The 22687-nt window shown below is 51.5% G+C and overlaps 1 protein-coding gene across 1 annotated transcript in view; it reads left to right on the plus strand.

The window, feature by feature from the left end:
• Positions 1 to 22687, plus strand: part of RNF123 (ring finger protein 123) — a 47009-nt gene that overhangs the window by 12097 nt on the left and 12225 nt on the right. Inside the window, exons 16-33 of the mRNA XM_084292633.1 lie at positions 318 to 435; positions 646 to 745; positions 1099 to 1160; positions 2055 to 2126; positions 2823 to 2943; positions 3744 to 3845; positions 5350 to 5456; positions 5957 to 6155; positions 6690 to 6835; positions 7021 to 7104; positions 7932 to 8039; positions 10675 to 10852; positions 11857 to 11931; positions 14258 to 14345; positions 14457 to 14544; positions 14635 to 14719; positions 21228 to 21367; positions 21548 to 21736. Coding sequence (XP_084148759.1) covers positions 318 to 435; positions 646 to 745; positions 1099 to 1160; positions 2055 to 2126; positions 2823 to 2943; positions 3744 to 3845; positions 5350 to 5456; positions 5957 to 6155; positions 6690 to 6835; positions 7021 to 7104; positions 7932 to 8039; positions 10675 to 10852; positions 11857 to 11931; positions 14258 to 14345; positions 14457 to 14544; positions 14635 to 14719; positions 21228 to 21367; positions 21548 to 21736 — 2062 coding nt within the window. The remainder of the gene's footprint in view (positions 1 to 317; positions 436 to 645; positions 746 to 1098; positions 1161 to 2054; positions 2127 to 2822; positions 2944 to 3743; positions 3846 to 5349; positions 5457 to 5956; positions 6156 to 6689; positions 6836 to 7020; positions 7105 to 7931; positions 8040 to 10674; positions 10853 to 11856; positions 11932 to 14257; positions 14346 to 14456; positions 14545 to 14634; positions 14720 to 21227; positions 21368 to 21547; positions 21737 to 22687) is intronic.

Genomic DNA, 22687 nt, shown 5'->3' on the forward strand with positions numbered 1-22687 from the left:
GTTCTGCTTTGAGGATGGGGAAGCAGTGCCACGAGGGAAGGGCACATCCACATCACTAACACACAGGACTTTATTTCTACCTGACCAACCTCTCTGGTGTCCTTAGAGCAAAACCAACCTTCTGAACAGTCCAGCTGCCCTTGTAGCATTTGGGCAGCCGCTGTGATAACTGCATGGGGCTTCTCCCAGGAGAAGAGGGCTCTGGATTTTGCGGAGCTTTGAGTGATTGTTGGAGAGGGGTCTCTCACTATGGCTCAGGGAACGCACCCTGCCCCTTCTCTGATGTAGCTGCTGTGCTTGCTTTAACGTTGCTGCAGCTTTGATGTGCTCCGCTCGGTCGTGTTCTTCTACATCAAGAGCCCGCTTCGCGTGGAGGAGGCTGGTTTGCAAGAGCTCATTCCCACCACCTGGTGGCCAAACCGCTTCACCAAGGAGGTGAGTAAAAGGAGACTGAAAGGAATTTGGTGGCCCGCTGTACCCATCGTTTGCTTGCCCCGTGTTTCCAACTGTGTTAACGTTGGTGGTTTAGGCGTGCTGCTAGATGCTGTCACACACTTGTACGTTGTCTCAATGAGCTTCTGTTCCTCCTTTGCACTTTTCCTTGTGCAGTGCTCTCTTCTTAATCAGGGTCTGTCCCCCAACCAGGGCAAGGAGAGTAAGGATGTGAAGGAGGAGAGTGCTGAGGAAAGGCTGAGGCGGCGGGCGTATGAAAGAGGCTGCCAGCGGCTCAAGAAACGCATCGAAGGTTTGTGAGGAAAGAGGGAAACTGCCAAGACCCCATACCTTGTGTGCAGCCAGAGGGACCAATCCATGAGCTGCAGCATCTCACCAGGGGATGTGAGCAAGCCACCCTTTAGTGGCTGTCCCCTTTAGGGGCATCCCTGTCAGCTGGGGATGGATTTATTGCTAGGTGGAGAAGGAGAAAATTCTCACAGTGATGGGACTAACATTCTGCTGATGCTGGTTCTTCCTGGGTGGCCTGTGCTGGGGAGGTGGCCTTTCTCCTGGTGACAGGGTGCTGCAGTTGGGGTTATATGGGTGGTTGGTAGTTCTGCAGTTTTTGTTGTCTGACAGCAGACTGTTGTGTCCCTCTTCTAGTGGTGGAAGGTCTCCAGGTTCAGATTCTGAAGTTGCTGCTGAACAACAAAGACAGAGGAGGGGTAAGCACTCTGTGGATCTTTTGCTACCGTATCTCCACATCCCAGGACTTGTAAGGTACAGATTTCTGCACTTTCTGTTAGAGTTTGAGTGCCAGCTCTGGGGCCAGAAGCAGTTCTGGGAGTTGCGTGGCGGCTAACACATCACAGTGTCTGTACAGAAGTTCGTTTGTTGAGACCTTCGGTCCTCAGAAGTAGTTCTGTAACCGATCCATTAAGGCAGGATGAACTGCATAAACTGAGACTTCAGACTCTGTTTAAAGGGGTATCAGATGCTTTGCCAGTGTTAACTGGTTATATGAGCTGCATCTAGGCCAGCCTTGGGTCTCTGTTGAACTAAGCAGTCACAATCTGACTGCAGTTCATTCCACTCTGACAATTAATAATAATTCCAGAGAGAAATGGAACATCAGCTATGTGAGCGTGTGCCTCTAGGGAGCAGGTGGAGAGTGCTCATCTGGATAAAGCTGAATACCTATTGGCCGTGATTGTCCTGGTACAGGCCTCAGAAAACTCAGCACGGCATAGCAGTGGCCTGTGAGATACTCGTGGGTGCTCCAGTGTTGGTGGAGACTGGGTCAGGTGCTCTCTGCTACGGAGTGTAGCTCCCAGGCAGATACTGGGAGCTGCTCTGTTCTCAGTACCTTCAGGCCCCACCAGTACTCAGGCATTACGCTAGGCCCAGACCTTTTTGTGGGGTTTCTGGATGCGTGTTGATGTAGAGTTGCACTGGGGGTCTGCCTAATTAATATGGAAAAAAATACGGTACCCCTCTGCTTTAAGTGCCTGAAGCCTGAATGCACCCCTGGGCAAGTGTGATTTGAGGCAAACATATTCCAGAGGTGGACAGTTAATGCCTTTCCATGTGAGTTCACCATCTCCTTTTCCTCCTGCCAGGGGGAAGCCTCCAGATACATCTTCCTAAACAAATTCCGCAAGTTTCTTCAGGAAAATGCTAGCAACAGAGGGGTAAGTTGGAGGACCAGCCTTACTGCAAACCTCACTCTGAGAGCTGGGTCCTCCAGGGTGGGAGCTCTTACCCTTTTGGCTGGGCTGCTTCCAGCAGATGTGCAATTGAGATCTAGATATGGCAGTGTGTGGGGAGGAGGGAGAAAATCTGAGGCTAGAAACCAGGGAGCTTAACTTAACCAAGTCCTGTGTAGTGATTCAGGCAGAAGGAGATCCTTGGGAGCAGCCTTGGGTGTGAGTTGAATATCCTGCTAAAATCTCTCAAGTGCAGCTGGGGTGTGCTCTGCCACAGTTGGCCTGCTGGCTTTGGCATCCTCTTCCCCACCTGGATGAGGACTGGCCTTCCAGCTCTGGGTCAGGCTGTCAGCCTGCAGCTTTAGAATCAACCCTTTCTTCATCTGCCTCGCTGTGTTAAAGAGCAGCCCTCAAAGTTTTAGTGGTGGAGCACATGGTAAACATCCTCCTCTATCAGCCCAGCTTGTTTTGGGGCCAAGGACTTTAGAGGTGGAAGCTGCTGCCTGCCATCAGAGCTGGGCTCCATCCCAGTGCTGGAAGCTAAAGGTGCTCTTTGCAAACTGCAAAACGTGCTTTGAGCAAGGCTGAGAACAGGTTTCTTCTGCCTGTCCCACGTGGCCACTGGGACTGAGATGCACTTTCACACCTGCCCTAATGGCTGAACTCTCCTTGTTGCCCTAGAACTTGACTGTGCTGTGCCCGCCAGAGTACATGGTGTGCTTCCTGCACCGGCTTATTGCTGCCCTGCGTTTCTTCTGGGATGGCCACAAGGCGAAGACCCCTGCTGCGCTGAGCAGTGATGGTAAGGTCTGGTGGAGAGGCTTTGAGGATGCTTCTGTGTTTGGGCCAGGGTTTGCCTCTCCAGGCTGCCGAAAGTTTTGCATTTCTCATGGGTGCTGGTGCCTTCTGTCACCCTGTGCCTGTATTTCCCAGTCACTCTTGGAAATTCCTATATACAGATCTATTCCACTTAATACCTTGACCAGTTCTGGATAATTCCTTTGAGAATTGCAGAATATCACCTCTATTTGCTAGTTCATCCTGTATGCTCTGGAGCAGAGTCCAGTATTGATTATGGGTCTGTAGGAGGGTAGCTCAGTGGTCTAATAGTTCAAGTAGAGGGAAAGATATTTGTCTATTTTCCTGGTTCTGAGACTGTGGGATTTTGGGGAAAACAAGTCAATGCTAGTTGCTTTTCCACTCTTGAACCCAGCTTTGCCTGTCCCTTTTCTTGCTTTTGGCTTATCCTTTCAGTAAGTGCCTTACAGAACCCATGGGACTCAGTGTCTGAGCTGGAGTAGCCGGGTGGAAAGCTGCTGAGTTTTCCAAATTTTTCCAATTTTCCCCAGTGCCTGTGGCTGGGAGGCTTGCTGTCAATGACCATCACTTGCTCTTGTTTCTGTGCAAATCTCATACTTGCTTCATGCTGGAAGTTGCCTCTGCCTCAATGGCGTGTGTTCTTACAAGAACACAAGTTGTCACTCAGCGTGGCTTCAGGCTGGGCCCTGGGGTCTGTCTTAGGGTTTACCCGTGTGTGCTGGTGTGTGTGTGGGTCCTGTGCATGGCACTGATGAGACAAACAAATCTCCTTCTCTGCTTCAGAGGCGTATGTCCCTCCCCAGCTGTTCTATAACGGGAAGGTGGATTATTTTGACCTTCAGCGACTTGGAGGTCTCCTGTCTCATCTCAAGAAGACCCTGAAAGGTAAGTGCTCTCGCTTCCAATACCTTCACCCCAGGTCCTGGCTGAAGTTCACCCAAGAGACATTCCAGGGAGGGAGCTGTGAATAATTAATTGTGATTAAATGGAAAGAGAGGAGACTTGAGCTTTAATGAGATGCAAGTTACCCTAGAGAAGGCAGCATCTGTCTGGTGTGGAGTGTCCTTTAAGTTTACAGCTTTACATCCCTGACTGGGGCACTAATTTGTCATCTTTTCCTAATTGCGTGCTTTGGCCTGAATGTTCAGTTGCAAACTTTTTTCTAATCTGATATCCTGATTTTCTCTTGCTGCACTTTTATTCCTTTCCCCAGACTTATGGTGTGTGGTGGGCATAAGGGAGAGGAGCTGAGCACTGTATCACTCTCTGTGTCAGAGCACCCCCAGCCTGCCCAGGGGCAAAGCCAGGGAGGCTGCCTGTAGGCCGGGGGTTAGCTCTACGGTTTGCCTTGGCACGTAGTGGCACGTGAGGCCTGCAGCGGTGGGACTGGGCATCCAAGTCGAGCAGTCCTTCGGGGATCTTGCTTCAGCCTTTGGCTGGTGGAGGAAAGGGGGATGGTCTGGGAACACCCGCAGGGGTAGTGCTCTTGCTGCTCCCCAGCCAAGGGCTGGGAGCTGTCAGAGTGCTGCCCATCAGCGTGGCTCTGCTGGGGGTGAAAATGTCTGCATGCTCCTTGCTGTAACGCTCCAACACAGAGCAGCCCCGTGGCCTTCCTGGACAGCTTTAAACCCATGGCTGCGGACTAGAAGACACAGTGTTCAGGCTTTGTACAGCATAGCTATCATAGAATCAGAGAATGGTTTGGGTTGGAAGGAACCTTAAACATCATCTAATTGCAACCCTTCAGCCATGGGCAGGGACACCTCCCACTAGACCAGGCTGCCCCCAGCCCCATCCAGCCTGGCCTTGGGCACTGCAAGGGATGGAGCATCCACAACTTCTCTGGGCAGCCTGGGCCAGGGCCTCACCACCCTCAGAGTGAAGAATTTCTTCCCTATATCTAATCTAAATCTACCCTCTTTTGGTTTAAAGCCATTACTCCTTGTCCTATCAATATACTCCATGACAGAGTCCCTCTCCATCAGAGCAGCCTTCCTCTGGGCTTTGGGGGACCTGCAGTCCTAGTGAATTGGGGACATACAACAGGGCAGTGTTGAAGAGTTGTAGGCTTATCAAATGGTCTCAGGCCCTGAGTTCCCTTCTCTATGCTACTTCAGTTTGTCCCCAGCAGTTGTCTCCTGGTTCCTCAGTTATTCTGTTTGCTGCTGGTAGGAACAGGAACAGAAACGTGTTCTGGGTGAGCTGCTTGGTCTTTGTTCTGTTAGCAAGGGCAGATCTATGCCACATAAGGGGGACGGTGAGCCTGTTCTGATGCAGCGCCCAGCTTCACCGCCTGCTTCTCTGCTGCTGAGAAGCAAGAAAGAAGATGAGCCAAGGGCTGTGACAGATAACTCGTGCATTCACAGCTGCTCTGGTGTGCTTTGTGCAGATGACCTGGCTGCAAAAGCCAATGTCTTGATTGACCCTGCAGAACTGCAGTCAGTGACTATGGACGATCTTGATGAAGATGAGGAATCAGCGACATCAGCAGCACAGGTGAGCCATGTACTGCGATTCATCAGTGGGGCCCCTGGTGCTGGGGCAGCAAGCTCAGCCTCTAGCTACTAGAGCTTTGCTTTAGAGACAAGCAGTGTCTGGGCTGGGACTGTAAGCAGCCCATGAGTGATCAGGTGAACAGCTAAGCATGCACGTGAGCTGCTGTAGATCAGCAAGGTCCTGGATGCCCCAAATCTGAGCAGCAAAATTTTCTCTTCTCCACATTCTGACTCCTCACAGACCCAAATGTGCCCCCTCTCTTCAATGGCAGCTCTTGACACTTGCATTTGAAGGGGTGCAAGGCAACTTCTTGCTGTGCAGATCTGCTGGTTGTGCCTGGCACGTGCCCTTAGGAAGGAACACAATACACATTTGCTAACTGGCCACTGCTGGCCGAGACACGGCGGGGAAAATACCTCCTCCTGCACCAAAATCCTTGCAGGGACAAGCTGTCAGCAGCCTAACAGCCGGAACTGTTCCTCCCTTAAATTTCTTCTCAGTCCCAGCGTCCCTCTGCCGCCTTGGCCATCGGTGGAGCTCTTGCCAGACCTGGCTGGCTCAGCTCGCCCACCCTGGGCCGCGCCAACCGTTTCCTCAGCACGGCGGCTGTCAGCCTGATGAACCCACGGCGCCCGCTGGGCACCCTCGAGAAGGTCAAAGTGCGCACGCTGAGCGTGGAGCAGCGTACGGAGGAGGACAGTGAGTACTGCTGCATGGTGGCGTGGCCCAGCTGGTCCCTGGGAGAAGGCCATCTTCAGCTCCCAGTACTCTCAAGAATAAAGCAACCTAATTGCTTCCAGCATTGCTCCTTCCCGTTTCCAGGCCATGCTGAGACCTGCAAGTCCGCAGTCAGCCACTTGGCTGTCCTGCATGTGACGCTGTTGATGGTGTCACTCCGTGCAAAGAGATGCTGCCTTGGCTTCTGCAAGGGCAGTGAGACTTTGTGGGGATGTAGTGTGGAGGCAGCACGGTTGTTGTTGGGGTGGGACCAGGCAGGTCTCTGAAGCACAGCCTGGGTCTGTCTGAGCAGGTCTGCCAGGTCAGCCCGATGCAGGCAGTGAGATGGGGACGGTGTGTTTGTGTGACTGGTGAATCACACGGGATGGGAAGGAAGAATGTGTTTTAGATGAACAGCAGAGCTTTGGCCGCTGACCTGGGAGAGGTGCAGGCAGAAGCTGAGGTGCCAAAATGTCTTGCTGAGAACTTCTCTCCTGTCCTGGGGGCGGATTGCAGTTGAAGGCACCCATGGAAACGAGGGTCTCTTATTGGGGAGACCCCCAGAGGAACCAGACCAGCCCATCACAGAGAACTCTCTCCTGGAAATCCTGGATGGGATAGTGATGATGTACAACCTCAGCGTCCACCAGCAGCTCGGGAAGGTAAGTGACACATGCTTTGCAGGCATCCGTTCTCCCAACCTCCATTGTTTCTACACTGACTCTCTGTTTTCTGCTTGCTTAGTGACTGTGTGTCCTCCCAACCCCCATGGGGGATCTGTTTGCATGCTTGTGTATCTGGAGGAAAAAATACCCTCATTTATTGTTGGAATCTGCTTGTTTTTCAGATGGTTGGTGTGTCAGATGATGTGAATGAGTATGCCATGGCACTGAAAGACACAGAGGAAAAAATCAGCCGCTGCCCAAAGAGGGTAAGTGTCTCTGGACTCCTAGCTTCATTCTCTGGTAGCTCCTCAGTACCTGGCAGAAAGCATGAAGCACAGTGCCTGATTTCCAGCCTTGGAGCAACGTCTCGTTGGGGTAGTAACCCATGCCTGGAGCTGGCAGCCATGTTTCATGCTGTGCCAACCCATTGTACCACTGCCTCAAGGAACAGAGGCACTGAAGTAATTGCTTCGGCTTCCCCCAGACAGTCTGTGGCAACTTGCAAACCTCTGTGTGCTGCAGGCAGCTTGGAGCCAGTCTCCTGGGGTGGGAATGTGGGGGTACCCCAGGATTGTGATTTATGGTTTGGAAAGGTTTCCTGTTCAGAGGAGACTCTCCAATCTCCAGCCACACCACTTCTGCTTGGGCTGCTGGGGCTATTCCTTATATCTGTCATTCACAAGCACAATGAAAGGTCCAGAAGAAAAATAAAAATAAAAAAATAAAATTAAAAAAAAAAAGAGGAAATACCCTGCTGTGCTGGACTTATGTCCTGTCCCAGCTGTCAGAGACTGAATGTATCTGATGATGCATTAAAAAAGTATCTCTGACAGCAGTTGACCCTAAAGCCACTCTGCACACTGGACCAGTGTCTGCATCAGGCCCTGTGGGCTGCAGCTGGGGCCAGTAAGTGCTTTTTATAGCACTGATTCCCACTCCTTCTGCAGAAAGGCTGCTGACCCCTTCCTTTCCTGCTAATACTCCCTAGCTAGCCCCAAGGTCTTACTCGCTTCTGTGTTGTTTGTCCAGCTCTGAAAAAGGATAATATGAGTGGAAGTGATATCTGCCTATGCATTTCTGTACTCTTTTTCAGAGGAGAGACATCCATGAGGAGCTGCTGAAGAGCCAAAAGGTCTTCTCTGAGAAACTCAATCACCTGAGTCGTCGCCTGGCTTGGATAAATGTCACCATCTATTCAAAGGTGGGCAGGAGTGCAATGTGGGCAGCTCAGAAGATACCAAGAGCGTGTGTCTCTGTATCTGTGGTGTCACGTGACGTTTTTGCTGGTGCTGGAGCAATGCTGATCTGTGAGGCTTGTTTCTACCTTCATGTGCATGAAGAGCCTCCTTCCAAGGCCTGGACCCCTTCCTGTCCCAGCTTTGGTCCCTAAGTGTTTGTTAGGACACATCCCGATCTGTTCCGAGCTTTGGGTGGTGCTGTAGGCTTTCCCTCGGGAAGTCAGGTCTCTGCAGACAGAAGGGTTCAGGTCAAATGCCCCGTCCAGTTCCTGGGGAGTGCCTAGAGGACAGAGGCTACTGCGAAGCATTTCCCTGAGCTGTGCTGTGTATCACAGGGAGTTCTCACTAAGGCTCTTCCTGCAGTCTGCAGGAGCCAAGTGTTAGGCTTTTCTGCTCAGGTGTTCTCCCCTTCTTCACTTGGTTCCTATGGGGAGAGAGGGCTCTGTACGTTCAGTAACCCACTGACTGTTTGCACAGGTTGTTCTTTCTTCCTTGCATTCACCATCTTCTGGGGTAAGGTCTCTGGACTGTTTTCTCATGAGCAGTTTGTGCTCTTACACTCCGCAGATCTCCTCTTCCTGTCTTCCTTTGCACATTGCCTTGCCCCATCTGTGTTTGTACGTTTTTTTTTTTGTGCTGGGGAAGAGGACACATTTCTCCCAACATGCAGTAGCAGCATGTGTCTCAGGATGTAAACAGGGAGTGGAAGAACAGTGGCTCCTACGAACATGTCTGGCAGAGCTGCAGTGGCAGGAGCAGTGGCTGATCTGACTCAAGCTCTTTACTTGTCCTCTCCTTCACGCCCAGAACAGGATCGCAAGACACAGTGCGGCACTGCAGGAGCTCTCCAGCTGCATTAGCATAGACCACGCTTGCCAGAAAATACACCTTTCTTCCTGGGCTCCTCTTGAGACGCTGGGGGGCGTTACTGGTGTGCATATCAGTCACACCATGATTGTTCGTGTCTCCAGATGATCTGTTGTCCTATTAAACGTGGGGAGTGCGGGTTTGTCACTCTTCTGGATTTATCAGCAGCGTCTGCTCATGCTTCTGCCTCAACCTGCTTGGTCTGCAGGGAAGGCAGGTCACTAGTTGGGTTGTGAAATGTGTGCCAGGAGCCGAGTGAGCTTGCTCTGGAGAGGAGTGTGGCTGCATGGAGGCCTGTCCATACTGCCTGCACCTCGAGGGCTGCCCCTCACAGCTGGTACAGGCATTTCCCAGTGGAGACGTGCCCCCAGTGGGCTCCAGCCTCCACAGGACCTGCATGCTGCAGAGGGACCTATCCCTGTGAGTGGTGCTCTTGAACAGAAAGAGACTGATCCTGCTCTCCATCTAGAGGTGAAGTCCTCTGTGCTGAGGTGTTGAGCATGGGAGAGGCTGCTACTTTGGGGAATTAGTTACTAGTTTATTCTGAGCTGAGGGGTTCAAGGTGAGCTGAAAGGGAGACCAAAACATTCTTAGTTTTAAAGTAGGCAGTACCATCTTATTTTGTTATGACACTATTTATCTGTCACACTGTGGGTGATTATCTCTCTCCTCTTGGCGTAGGTATTCTTTTATCTTGGCAATACCTAAGAAGATGTTTTTAGGTTATCAAGTCTTTATAAAATCAAATGCAGCTTTCTTTGCCTTAATGTTGTCTGCACAATTGTTCTTTATCCTGAAAGCAACAGTTGAGCTGAGGTGTGTATCAGTGTTGAGATAAAGATGTCTTTTATTCAATTTATTTGATTTATACTAGTTTGGTGTAATTTGCAGAAGAAACCCATGTAAGTCTCCCAAAGATGGCAGTGGCATACTTTAGAAAAGCCCCTAAGCAAATGAAATCACTTATCTTCTGATTTATTTTTTTTTTTATTAGAAGTGTAACTCTCTTCTCTCTGTTTATATGCAAATATGGTATTTCGTGGCTATGAAGTAGCATTTCCTCTTCCTATGTCTTTGTTAGTACTGATTTTTATAGCTTAAAGTTATGTAGATGACCTTACATTTCCTGGGTTTGATCTAGGACCCCCAGAGCTTTGCTAGAGAAGCAAGAAGCCAGTATTGCTCAGGAATGGCTGGCACAGAATCCAAAAGGCAGTGGCTGCCTATTGCAGGGATCTGAGTTGGTGTGAGCTTTCTGCCAGTTCCCATTTGTTAGTTCCTACAAAAGATGAGCTTTTGTTCTAGCAGATTTATGCTGGGAATGCTAGTGCCTGCCTTCCTTCAGCCACTGTACTTGGAATTAAAATTAGTGTGCCTTTTTTTGCCATCAGGCCTGTGTGGTCAGATAGCTCCCACCAAGGAGCAGTTCCCGGAGGGCTGCAATGCTCAGCGAGGCAAAGCCACTGCTGCTCTGGTCTCACACTAGTGCTAACTGTGCGCTGAGTTTGAGGTTGGTGTAGGGATCCCTGATTGTTCCTTCCTCTGACACTTCCGTGGCTCTATGAGAAGATCCAACAGCACAGACCTGGTTAATGAACTTAGAGCAGCCATCTGAGGAACATCTCAGACACGGAGATGTTTGTAAGGCCTGGGCATTGTGCTGACTGCTGTGTTTTTCCAAAGAGAAGATGCTCAGAATTGACTGGGGATTGCTGTGTTCTCTCTGGTCAGGAGAAGATGCAGGATATCTACTGGCTGCTGCGAGTGTGCATCCGCACCATCGAGCACGGCGACAGGACAGGCTCGCTTTTTGCTTTCATGCCAGAGTTCTACCTCAGTGTGGCTATGAACAGCTACAGTGCACTCAAGAACTACTTCAGCCCTGTCAATAGCATGGAGGAGCTTCCAGGTAAGGGGATAGAGAGTCCTTGCTAATTCTGGCCTGTTAAAATCTAAATAAAGCCACATCCTTGTGATGAAATACAAGGGCATCCCATCTGTGTCCTCTGCTGGTTGTGATGTCCTTCACTTTATGTTGTCTATATGATGTGGAACAAGTCCTGAGTGCTGTTCCTTGAGTAGGCTCCTACTGCTGAGCTTCAGGCAGGGAGCCCATGCTTTGCCCGAAGCTGTCATGGTGTTGGCTGTAGTGAAAATCACTGGCAGCTATGGATTTCATATGCAAGGAGCCGTCAAGAATGGGTTGGGATGCTGGAGGATGTCACTGCCCTGACAACACATGCTGGCTGCTGGTTGCTGGGTGGGGGGAGATGTGCCACAAGTGCAGAAATTGGGACTGTTTTCAAATCTCCATGGGACTGGGATATAGAGATGACCACCCAATTCGTGCCAACCATCTTTGTTTAGGTGGATTCCCTCTGCATTTTCTGTGCTTTTCCTGGCTATGTGACCCCAGTGGTTCGTAGCAAAATTGTACTGTGCTTGCCAGAGCCTGTGAAGGCAGGACGACCTGCCATTCCAGCCAACAAGACATAGTTAAAGTGTTCACATCCATTAAGTGAGAGCTGTACCTGCTGTTCAGGGAGCAGCATAATTAAGCAGTAGCAGATTTCTTTAGGGCCTGCAGGCTGGATGTGGCTTCTCTGCATAGATACCGAGTGCTGGTTGTGTTGCTTAGCCCCTTCTGCATTAAGCCTCTCTCTCTTGCCATCTGAGTAGCAAGGTTTTATCTTCCTCAGAGTAACTGATTTAGGCTCTGTACGCTGAGGTGGGAGGCTGTGTTGTAGACCCATATTTTCACATCTGTTTGTTTTGATAGCTAGACACACAACAAAACTGCAGAGGTAGCTGCAGCAGGAATGAATCCTGGGGCCTGCCCTGTGCCCACAGGAAAGCTGGCCACAGGGCTGCCCATTGCCCTGTTGTGTGACCCCTTCTCCCTCCTCTTTGCAGGCTATGAAGAGACTCTGATGCGCCTCGCTGCCATCCTGGCCAAGCACTTTGCTGACTCGAGGATTGTGGGCACAGGTAAAGCTGCTCTCTTCTTCTTTGGGGTGACACGGTGCAGCCCTGACTGGTCCTGCTGCTGGTGGCTCAGCAGATTCGTGTTGGGATCTATCTGCTGAACTCACAGAGTGCTCTATACCTCCACATACAAAGAGGGTCTGGACTCTGCCCTTACCCAGCACATCCTGCTTATTTCAGGGTTAGATACATGACCTGGGATACCCCTGTGAGAGCAGGACTCATGTCCCAGCTACTGAGTCTGGGATTTCTTCTTAGCTGCCAGGGCACAAGGATGGTGAGTCTCTGTTTTTCCTGAGCTGAAGTAGGAGTAGGCGAGCAGATGCAGATGGAGATGGGCCGTAAACAGACATCCCCAGTGCGCTGTGAGCTTTTGTTAACGTGAGGAACACAAATTTGTACTAAAATGCTGATCTCTCCGTGTGTGCTTCTGCCTTTAGTTCTCTGTGTTTGGGGCATGAAATGGGCTGCTGGAGAAACCCAGCATCCTGCTGAGTGGACTGGGTTTACTACCAAACCAAGATGCCCTGTTCAGCTTGATGCTCATCTTGGTTAAGTCTGTAGGGAAACCACTGCTTCTGGAGAAAGACTTTAGTGTTTTTCCTTCATCAGCTCAGCGTGTCCTCTGTGAAGGTCCCTGAGTGTATGACCCTTTGTGATACCTGTGGGGATCCTGGAGACCGAATGATCCAACGTGTCTAGTTCCAGCTGCATGGAAACCAGTTTGGGACACAGGCCTAGGCTCGTACTGCTCTAAACTCTTCCTAACTCAGTAGCCACTTCTAAAGGTGTGTTTACCCTACTTCCCCAGGAGGACACACGAGTCCTTCTCTCAGCTGTGCCATCTAGACTTAGAAGTGACCCTGCTCCTCTTTCAGAAGCTGCTTTCCCTTCATCCTTTAGATCACACTGTCTCCCTGAGAGGCCAGGCTGAGGCTGTAGGCACACTTTTCTGTCACAGACCACAGTGCTGCTTGTCACACCACTCATCTGCTGGCGACTGTCACATCCACAGCAGAGCACCAGGATGCTTGGCTGCTCTTTTGATTCTGTGGAGGTTGGCTAGGTGAGCTTGTGCTCTAGATTAAAATGATTTAAAGTTACCTGGTTGCCTGCACAGGAGTAGATCAAGAAGTACCCTGCTACCTTTAACAGGAAGGTAAGAGTCTAGGAATACCCTCAGCTGCTACGGCTAAAGACAGAAGAGACAATGGACTCAGGAGACAGACTCAGGGCACTTGACTCTTATCCTTCAGACACTGTCACTTCATGACTGAGCTTCCCTCTGCACAGAGGGTGCAGATGCTTCTCGGACTGAAAGTGTAGGTCAGGCAGAAATCACAGTATCATTCATTCAGGTTGGAGGCGGTCTCGGGAAGTCTCTAGCTGCAGGGTCAGTTATGATGCTGGACTGGGCTGCTCAGGGCTTTATCCACTCTGGTCTTGAAAACCTCAAAGGATGAAGGCTGCACAACACAGAGCCTCTCTGCACAACCCTTTTCAGTGCTGGACTGTCCTCATTTTTCTTCATATCCACTGTGAACCTCTTGTTTTAATCTGTGCCCGTTCTTTCTTACCCTCACACCGTTACCGCTAGTAGTTTGTAACCACAGTCACTGACCACATCTCAGCTTCCTGATAACCTCTTTGCAGGTACTGGAAGGCTGCTGTAAACCCCAAAGCTTTATCATCTGTGTGCCAAACAAGCCCAGCTCCCTCAGCTTTTCCTTCCGGGCAAGTGCTCCAGCCCCTGACCACCTCAGCAGACCTCTGCTGAACTCACTCTAGTCTATGTCTGTCCTGTATTTGGGGTATCAAAATAGGATGCAGTGTCTGTCTGATCCAATGAGAGCTAACTAAAGGGAGATAATCACTTCCCTTGATCTATTGGCTATATTCCTGTTGATGCAGCACAGAATACTGTTGGCCTCCTTTGCTGCCAGGGCATATTGCTGGCCCAAGCTCAGTTTACTGCTTGCCTCGAGCCCCAGGTTGCTGTTTCCCACGCACTAAATCCCAGCCTATAGCATTGCAAAGGCCCAGGTTTCACCATTTTTTTTTTATTATTATTTATTTTTTTTAAATTTCATGAATTTCCTGCTGGCCCATTTCTCCAGCCTATCTAGGTTCCTCGGGCAGCCCTTCCCTTGACCACATCAACTGATCCCACTAATCTGGTGTCTGTGTAATTGGTTCTTCCCCAGAACGTGTCCAGAGAGGGTCTGTTGTAAAAGAGGGCTAGTTTCTCCCAGCCTCTGGTGTTCAAGTGCTCTGTGGCACACTGTGTGTCCTTGGATGCCTGTCCTAACCCGCTCTCATTCCTCCCCAGACATCCGGGACTCCCTGATGCAGGCGCTGGCCAGCTATGTCTGCTACCCCCACTCGCTGCGTGCTGTAGAGAGGATCCCCGAAGAGCAGTAAGTGCTGCCCTGCCTGCTCCCTGCGGAATGGCTGGGTCCTGCTGTGTGTCCTGTTTGATTCCCTGTCCCCAGACCCTTTGCAGCTGACCCGTGTCTCCTGTCTGGTAGGCGGATCTCCATGATGAAGAACCTCCTGGCTCCCTACGAGCAGCGGCCCTGGGCGCAGACCAACTGGATTCTCGTCAGGCTGTGGCGGGTGAGCATCCCTGCCTCTCTCACCACCCGGTGAGCAGCAAAACCCGACTGTTTGTCACCCTCTGAGATCTTTCTTCATCTCTTCTACCAGGGCTGTGGCTTTGGGTACAGATACACACGGCTCCCACACCTGCTGAAAACCAAGCCCGAGGACGCCAGCCTCCCCAGCCTGCAGAGTGAGTGGGCCGGGGGGCTGGCGTTTGGGATTATGAAGGGTGGTCGAGGGAGGAATGGCATCTTCTCTAGCAGGCATCGCTGCTATGGGCCAGGCCAGTGGTGAGACGGCTGCAGAATTAGGGGGATCCTAACCAAATACCCGGGCCTGAGCTTTGCAGCCAGCATTTTCTGGGCATTCCCAGTCTTTCTGCGCTTGCTGATGACTCTTTTGGAGACCGGGTGGTGGGTTGAATTCATCCCAAGGGGGGTTCTCCCCTTCAAGGGCAAGGTGAGAGGCCCAGGGGTGCATCCTTACGAGAGTGTCACCCCAGAATGTAAGCGTAGGAGAAGGAGCTTTGATGTCTGCAGCAAGCAGCTGCTATGGGTAAGAGCTGATGACTATGGCAAGCAGTAGGTACCCCGTGAGACAGAGTGGGTGCCCAAGGGCACTGGAGAAGTTTGCAAGCAGGGAGTGTTTTAACCAGGCATCTCTCTTGGAGCCTGGCAGAGCCTGGCCTGTTTGTGATGGCAGTTCAGTTATCAGCACTATTGTCACACCGAGGGGTTCCCCAGCTCCGCTGCATCTGAGAAAGACGTGGGAAGGAGAAGGTACCTTTCCTGAGCTGAAGTACACGTCCTCAGCCTCAGCCTTGCAGGGTCTTGGCCAGTCTGGATACACTCCTGGTTCCTCTCTGCTGTGGAAAAGGCTTCGTGCCAGACCTTGCTCCTGGAGAGCTGCTTAGGGATGGGGGACAGAGGATGCTGCAGCCTGATGTGGGCATGTGGAGATGTGCTGCAAGCCCCTTCTGGTGGGGAGAGCTGCCTATCCCTGTTCTAATGGCACTCTTGTTCTCTTTCTCTCTCCTGCCTCTGGGTGCCCAGGAGATCTCTCTGTTGCTAGTTTCCAGAGTAAGTTTGGTGTGTGATCCTCTCTTGTCTGGTGAAGTAGCTTTTAGAGAGCTCCCTCCTTCCCTTGTTCCATGTAGAGAGTCTTCTTTTGGGGGGCGTAGTGGTTCACATGAGGATCTCTTTTCCCAGTTACATCCCCGGGAGATGGCAGGGAGGCTGGCACCCACACGGCAGATTGTGAGGCTGCATCACGCAGCTCTGCCTTGCTGCAGGCTGTGCCAGCCTTGGCTTCCTCCCGTCCTCGGAGGACAATGGGGAAGACCTGGTACATGTGGCAGGGACCTCGTGAGTGTCCTCGAGATCCCCCCCATCCAGGGAAGCTTTCGGGCAGGATCAAGGTTCCTCAGTTTTCGAGATCTCTCTAAATCCATCTGCAGATGGCTCCACGCAGTCTGAGCCTGGAGCGGGCTGGGCAGGCTACTGGGGACTCGATCCTGGGGCTGCTATTTTAAGGTGCAACTGAATCAATAATGAATGCTGATTTAATTGAAGAGGGACGTGGGACTCAGAGGTGTCCTTGAGGTGCTGCCCAGGAAAGGAGGAGGAGATGTCCCCCTGCCTTCACACCCATCAGTCTTCACCTTGTTGCAATTTGAGCGTTGGCAGGGACAAAAAGGACAAACGTCTGAGCCAAAAGAAATTCTTGTTCGTCTGGGTCTGCTTCTGCAGGCCAGTCTGAAGGGAGCTTTTGCAAAAGCCTCTTCTCTAATGCTCCAGCCTCATCCTGCACTGGGGATACTTCCCTGAATGGCTCTGGGCAGATGACAGAGGTGTGCTGGCTGTCTCTCAATATATTTGAGAAATGTGGAGCACCGGCTGCTCTGCCCTGCATGTTACTCATCCCCATTGATGGCAAACCCCTCTGCAGCGAGATGGTTGTCTAAGCTAGAGGTCTTCCAGGATGAAGCCCTGTTTCCATCTGACGACATCCAAAGAATCATCCTGTGTGAGTTTAACTGGCCAAACCCTTCCGGTGGTGGTTCCTCAGCCTCAGCAATAAATCCGTGATTTTCCTGATGGGAGCGTACACCTCCTGCTGCTCCTTCTGCCTTTCTCTGCTGGGTTTATATTACAACATTTGCTCCCTCAAAAGTGTTTACATAGCAAAGGAAGCTCACTTCTTTGCTCTTCTAAATGGTGTGGGGGGGAAAAAAGTGCAGCCTCTGTGTCTCATTCAGGAAGGCTTTTTTATTCTTTTGCAAGCCCCTGTGTTCACTCTTCGCTTTTTTTTCTTTTTTTTTTCCTTTTTTTTCTTTTTTTTTTCTTTTTTTTTCTTTTTTTTTTTTTTTTATTTTCCTAACAGCCCCAGCATTGCCAGTGTCATGCTGGGTAGAACAACTCCCCGACGTGCTGGTCACGGAGCCAGCTCTTGCATTAGCCTGCTTGCCAGCACTTCGCTTTGGAGGCGTGTGGGAGTCCCAGGCGTGCTCCAGGGCTTCACCGTGCCTTGCGTCTGACCTTTTTGACATCTCATTCCCTGAATGCAGTTTGCTTTCCTCCTGCCTCACCCTGCCAGTGTTCCTTTTGGTCCTATGTAAATGTTCTTTGAAGGGACACAGTTTACCAGTGGTGGGGGTTGCTGGCTTACCTTTGTCGCTGTAATTCTGTGAGCCTGGCAGCCACCGAGCAGCAGCTGTTTCACATTTACATCTGGATGCTTTTGAAAACTCAGATTAGTGCTGGGTGGAGCTGCTTTGCTTCCGAATCTGGTCCATTTGGGGCTTTCCTCCTCCGCGTTCCCAGCTCTGCTGTAAGTGCTGCAGCATTTGGAGCCCCCACACGTACGTCACTTGGTCTGCTGGCCAGGGAGTCTCACAAATGGCCCTGTTATAAATCTTCCTGGGTCATTAGCAAACTATAAAGTACATAATTATCTTCCTGTGATGAAAGTACATGACCCTGCTTCTTTACAACTATCTGCACTTATTGAACGCTTCCACTTTGTCTGCTTTATTAATTTTTAACTCTATCTGTTGATGGGCCTCTGCTACTGTTTGACTTTCTCCCATTACTAGTTTTAAAAATAATTCTGTTATAATATTTTCCTCTAGTTAAGGAAACTGATGTATAGCCAGGTTTGTCACGGATGTTTCATTTATACCTTTTCTTTCTATTACCTCTTTTCTCCATGTTATCCTTGACTGCTGGCTGTGTTTGTTTATATTCACTTTGATTTTTGTATTTTAACTTAACCTCTTTGCTTCATCCTGGCCTCGGTGAACCTTCCAACTGAAGTGTCGGCTGTAGCACTGGGGCTTTCTGGCTGCCTAATAACCTTTTCAAAGCGCTCAGTGTTTTTATTCACCATTTTCCCCCCCACCTAGATCTTTGCTTTTCCTCCTCCAGCTGCTTCACTCATATTTCTGTGGGGAAGTTTCAGTTGTGGAACCATCGGATGTATCCGTAACCGCTCGGAGCCATGCTCTGGTGCCCACATTAAATGTATTGAGGTCATAATTTCTGGCCTTGGAAAACCACCGATTCCTGTTCCAATGGCTGATCTTTATCTGCCATAATGATGGCTAAGCCAAGGCTGAGTGGCTTCTCTATTAAGGAGTTACAAGTTTTAGAAATACTAATGACGTGCTCTTGCCAAGATCAAGAAAGTAACCGCATCAACAAGGATCCGTACTCTCCATGAACTGCCATTCCTCTCAGCAAATTGGCAAACACAAAGTCGGGGTGAATCCCCAGGGTAGTGATGCTGACTGGGGTGTGAGGGAGGAAATGCCTCGGTAAAGGTGAACTTCTTGTAAATGCAGGTGAGCACAGCACCAGGGTCCAACACGGAGCTGGGTTTCTAGGTACCATTACTGATTGCCCTATGCAGACCCCGATCTGGCAACGCGTGCAGGGGAAGAAGCTGCTCTTGCTACGGCCAAGGGCAGCTCTCTTACCTTGCTTTCAAAGAGCAGCAGTGCTCACAGTGTATTTAAGACTCACAATCCTCCTAGGAGCAGCAAAGGCCAACTTAGTGCACCTTCTCCTAGTGGTAGCTTAAAACCTTAAAAAAAAAAAAACTAGGTAAGTGTGGAGAGGTTTGACAAGAGGCACCGCTTTTTAATGCTTTTACAGACTGGCACAGTCTTTGCTAGCAGCGAGGAAAGCATTTAAGAACCTGGAATTGGATGCTTGGAGCAAATTCACACCACTTATTGGAAAAAGACCATGAGGAAACAGTCATTGGCTAAAAGTCAGGATAAAGCAAGTTGTTACAAGCAGAAAAGCATCCTTCAAAAAACCAAAGCTGCCTTCAAATGAGGTAGGCTTTGGCTGGGCGCTTCATTTGGAGATCTGTCTTGACTTGAAATGTCAGTAAGAGGTGTTGGTGGCGGGCCAGTGGAACAACCCCCAGAGCTCCTCCACAAGGATTGATGGTCATTGCCTAAAACTGCTTCAGTACTTGAAGGCAGGAGGGGGCTAATATGTCAGCAGTTATTAAAAATCACTTTTTACACATTTAGGGGAGGCTAGGAAAAAAAGCAAAGACCAAAAATGCCAGCCCTGCAACAGGGCCTTCCTCTTCTGAGGGCCTGGGAGGTGAAATTCAGCATAACCAGGGGCGGAATAGTGAATGCAAAGGAAAAATGGGGTTTAAAAGGGGGCTGCAAGCTGTAGAGACAAAGCTGAAGATCACAGGTGTCTGTGGGAAGGTCCTGGTGGCAGGTGGCCTGGTCTCTGCTCAGGTGAGGGCTGTGGCTGGCACTGGATCCAGGTGGCTGGGGCTTTGTCCAGCCCCCGAGGCTGGAGACCTCCCTGGGGCCTGTCCCTGCCCCATCCTGAGGAAGGAGCCTTCAGCTGGCCCCTGTCTGTGCGGGTATCTTCCCCAGCCCCTCTGCAGAGTGGTGCCCAGCCCCTGGTTCCCAGCCGGAGCTGGGAGCCGCAGATGCAGGATTTTATGCTTCTTATTGAATGTGACAAGGATTTTTTTGTCCCAACCCTCAAGGTTCTCAGGATGCCTCGCACATCAGACAAATCCCCTTGCTCAGTGTCAGCTGTGGGTTTGCTGAGGCCGTGCTGTGTGCCAGCCTCTGTCGCTGACAGGAAGAAAACCAAGTGGGCTCCAGCACTGGCTCCTGGGCTCCTCTGCTTGCACCTTGCAACCAGCAGCTTCCTTCCTGAGCTATAAATTCTTCCAGAAGGGTTATCCTCAAACTGCAATCCTAGTTTGATCTTTTGGAGGGGAAAAAAAATAAATCATAGTTAAAGGAACAAATTACACAACAGCAATGACAAGGAAAGGAGAATAGAAGGAAGGAAAAACAGGTAGTGCCTTCCTGCAAATCTGCCCCGCGTTTGGGGTTTGGATGCTGCCAGTGCTTCCGATTCTACCTCTCCAAAGAAATCTGGGACACCTGGCGAGGGTCAGGGAGGGATGGGAAAGGGGACAAGGACATGACAGTTCCTATAGGAGAAACTGCCTAGACTGGAGGTGTTCCTGTTTGGAAGGAGTGATCGGGGCTGCCGTGAAGGTCTGTGAAATCAGGGCTAGCTGGAGGCAGCGAATGGAGAGCAGCATCTCTGCCCCTCCCAGCAGAAGGAGGGGGCAGCAAAGAAGAAATATTATCAAATAAAGAGAGCAGGAGCCAGGCTCAAATTAGAATTCTTCCTGCCACACACGATTATACTGTGAAGTGTTGCTCTGGGGCACGTTCGATGCCAAAGGCTTGTGTAGCTTCAGGGGGACCCTGAGCAGGAAAGCCGCTTGGGATCACTAAGTACATAAAAGGCAGCCCCTGAGCCACGTGTTGCCAAGGGCTGGGAAAGTACCATGGGGTGGGCATAGGCCATTAAAGATGTTTGTCTGATGAAATCCTTCCCAAAGACGTGCTTTGAGCCAGGATCAAAGCCAGGGTGCTGGGCTGCCTGCAGCATAAGTACTCGGCACGTGTCCCCATCACACCACAACCTCGTACCTAGGGGCGGGAGCGTGCAGAGCACTTTGTTCTGTTCAGGAGGAGGTGATGATCTCCACTTGTCTCCTGCCATTTCTCCCTGGCTCTGCTGTTCCCAGCTAGCAGTCTGCCTGTAGTTACACCGTGCTGCTCAGCCCCCAGCGATGTGCTGGAGGTTGCCCCGTGTTTCCTTTGCCCCTGTGCCGGCCTTTGGGGCAGGGTGCCACCCCACGGACCCTTTGCATTCAGAGCACAGCTCGTTCCTCTGCGTGCTGTGGTGCCAGTGCTCCTGAACCTGGCTGGCCCTGCTGAGGGCACAGCCCAGCAGCAGGCAGAAGCCTCTGCAGAGTGGGGTTTGCCAGGTGTCGGCTCTGGGCAGCTGCTGCCACGCTGCTATCAGGAGTAATTAAAGTCGAGGCGACCCTCCAGAGCCAGGCACGAGGCTGTGGGGCATCGCGCTGTGTGCGTGGGCAGCAGCAAGCACATGGGGCTGGCATTAATTCAGGCTGGCATTGCAAAAAAGCGCTTGGAGGCCTAGCAGGCAAGCTCGCTGCTCAGCACAGCCCTCGTGCCCGGCCTCCCAGCGCCCTGCCATCCCTGTTTGCTGTCTTACAGCAAGACACAGGCCAATATTTAACGAGCCCAGGAGCAAGCTCCTGCCTGCTCTTGCCCCAGGCCCGTGGCCGCTCTGGGTGCAGGCCGCTGAAGCTGTGTGTGCTTGCAGAGCCGTGCCCCTCCACCCTGCTGCAGAGGCACATGGCAGACCTGCTGCGCAGCGACCGTGACTTGGCCCCCAGCTTCCTCAACAGCGTCCTCAACCAGCTCAACTGGGCTTTCTCCGAGTTCATCGGCATGATTCAGGAGGTGAGCGTGTCGGCACCTGCGGCGTGCCCGTGCCCTGCACCGAGCAAGGTTCAGGGCTCTACTCTCAGGGGTGGGAGTGCAGCAGTTCCCTGGTACACATGGGAGCCAAGCTGGAGGGGGGGATCGTGGCCCTTCTTTTGGGAAGAGGCGCCTCGGTGAGCTCTCTCTCTTGCTCGGTAGATCCAGCAGGCAGCGGAGCGCTTGGAGAGAAACTTTGTGGACAGCCGCCAGCTGAAGGTGTGTGCCACCTGCTTCGACCTGTCGGTGAGCTTGCTCAGGGTGCTGGAAATGACCGTCACGCTGGCCCCCGAGATCTTTCTGGACTGGAATCGCCCGTCGTCAGAGCTGCTGCTTCGGAGGCTCGCCCAGGTACCGTCCTTCTGCCAAGTGCAAAGAAACATCCTCTGGAGTGGCCCTTAGCGCACAGCTGGGCAATCCGGGGGAGAGCCGAGACAGAGCGGGGTTCTGCAGCATCCCCCTCTTGTCCTGGTGTCCCCAGGAGGCTGTGCCCCAAAACAGAGTGTGCCCACAGAAAGGGTGCAGCTTTCAGCTCGTTGGGCATGCAGGGGGCAGGAAGAGGGGTGCCACGCACAGAGGCCGTGCACAGCTTGCAGCAGTTGTGTCAAGCCTGGAGCAGTCCCTGCTCATCCCACTGGGGGCTGAGTGAGAGCTAATGGCGGCTAATTAAGTGCCTTTGCAGCTGATTCCTTCAGTGCAGAAATCTCAGCCTGTGGTGATGCTCTGTCAAGCAGAGGAGTACATTGCTTTCTGTGCTCTTCTGTGCTCCGGGGCTGGTAGGTTCATCCTGCTGCCATCCCCACCCCGCTGACACTGCTTTGCCCAGCAGCAGCTGCCAGCTTGTTCTTCATGGGCTGTGGCAGTACCTTCTGCTTCCCAAGAGCTGTGTCTGCAGAATTAGCTTGGCATCTGTAGGTGGGACTCAGATTTAGGTGTGAGGTGCTGAGATTCGGATGTCTTGACCTCAGGCTGACTCTTCCCTGTGAGGTGTGGGTGCAGTAGAACCACTGTGATGTGGTGCTGCCTCCCTCTGTGCCAGGGCCGGGCTAGGACTGTGCTGCAAGCTCATGTGGACAGTGAAGGGAGCCCTGTCCAGCCCCTTGCTCAGCCTTCCTTGTGGGCTCACAATGTGCATGTGCAGCTGCGTGGTGTCTCCAGGCTGTGTCAGGTCATGACAGCCAGTGTTAGCTGATGCTCCCGCTGTTAGGGCTCTGAAAGAAGCATGTTACAGAGCTGGTCAACTCAGGTTTGAGATTTAGGAGCTGTAAAAAGAGGCATGTGTTAATTCTAAAAGTTTTTATT

This window comes from Netta rufina (genome assembly GCF_964035555.1).
Source record: "Netta rufina genome assembly, chromosome: 10".
NCBI lineage: Eukaryota > Metazoa > Chordata > Aves > Anseriformes > Anatidae > Netta > Netta rufina.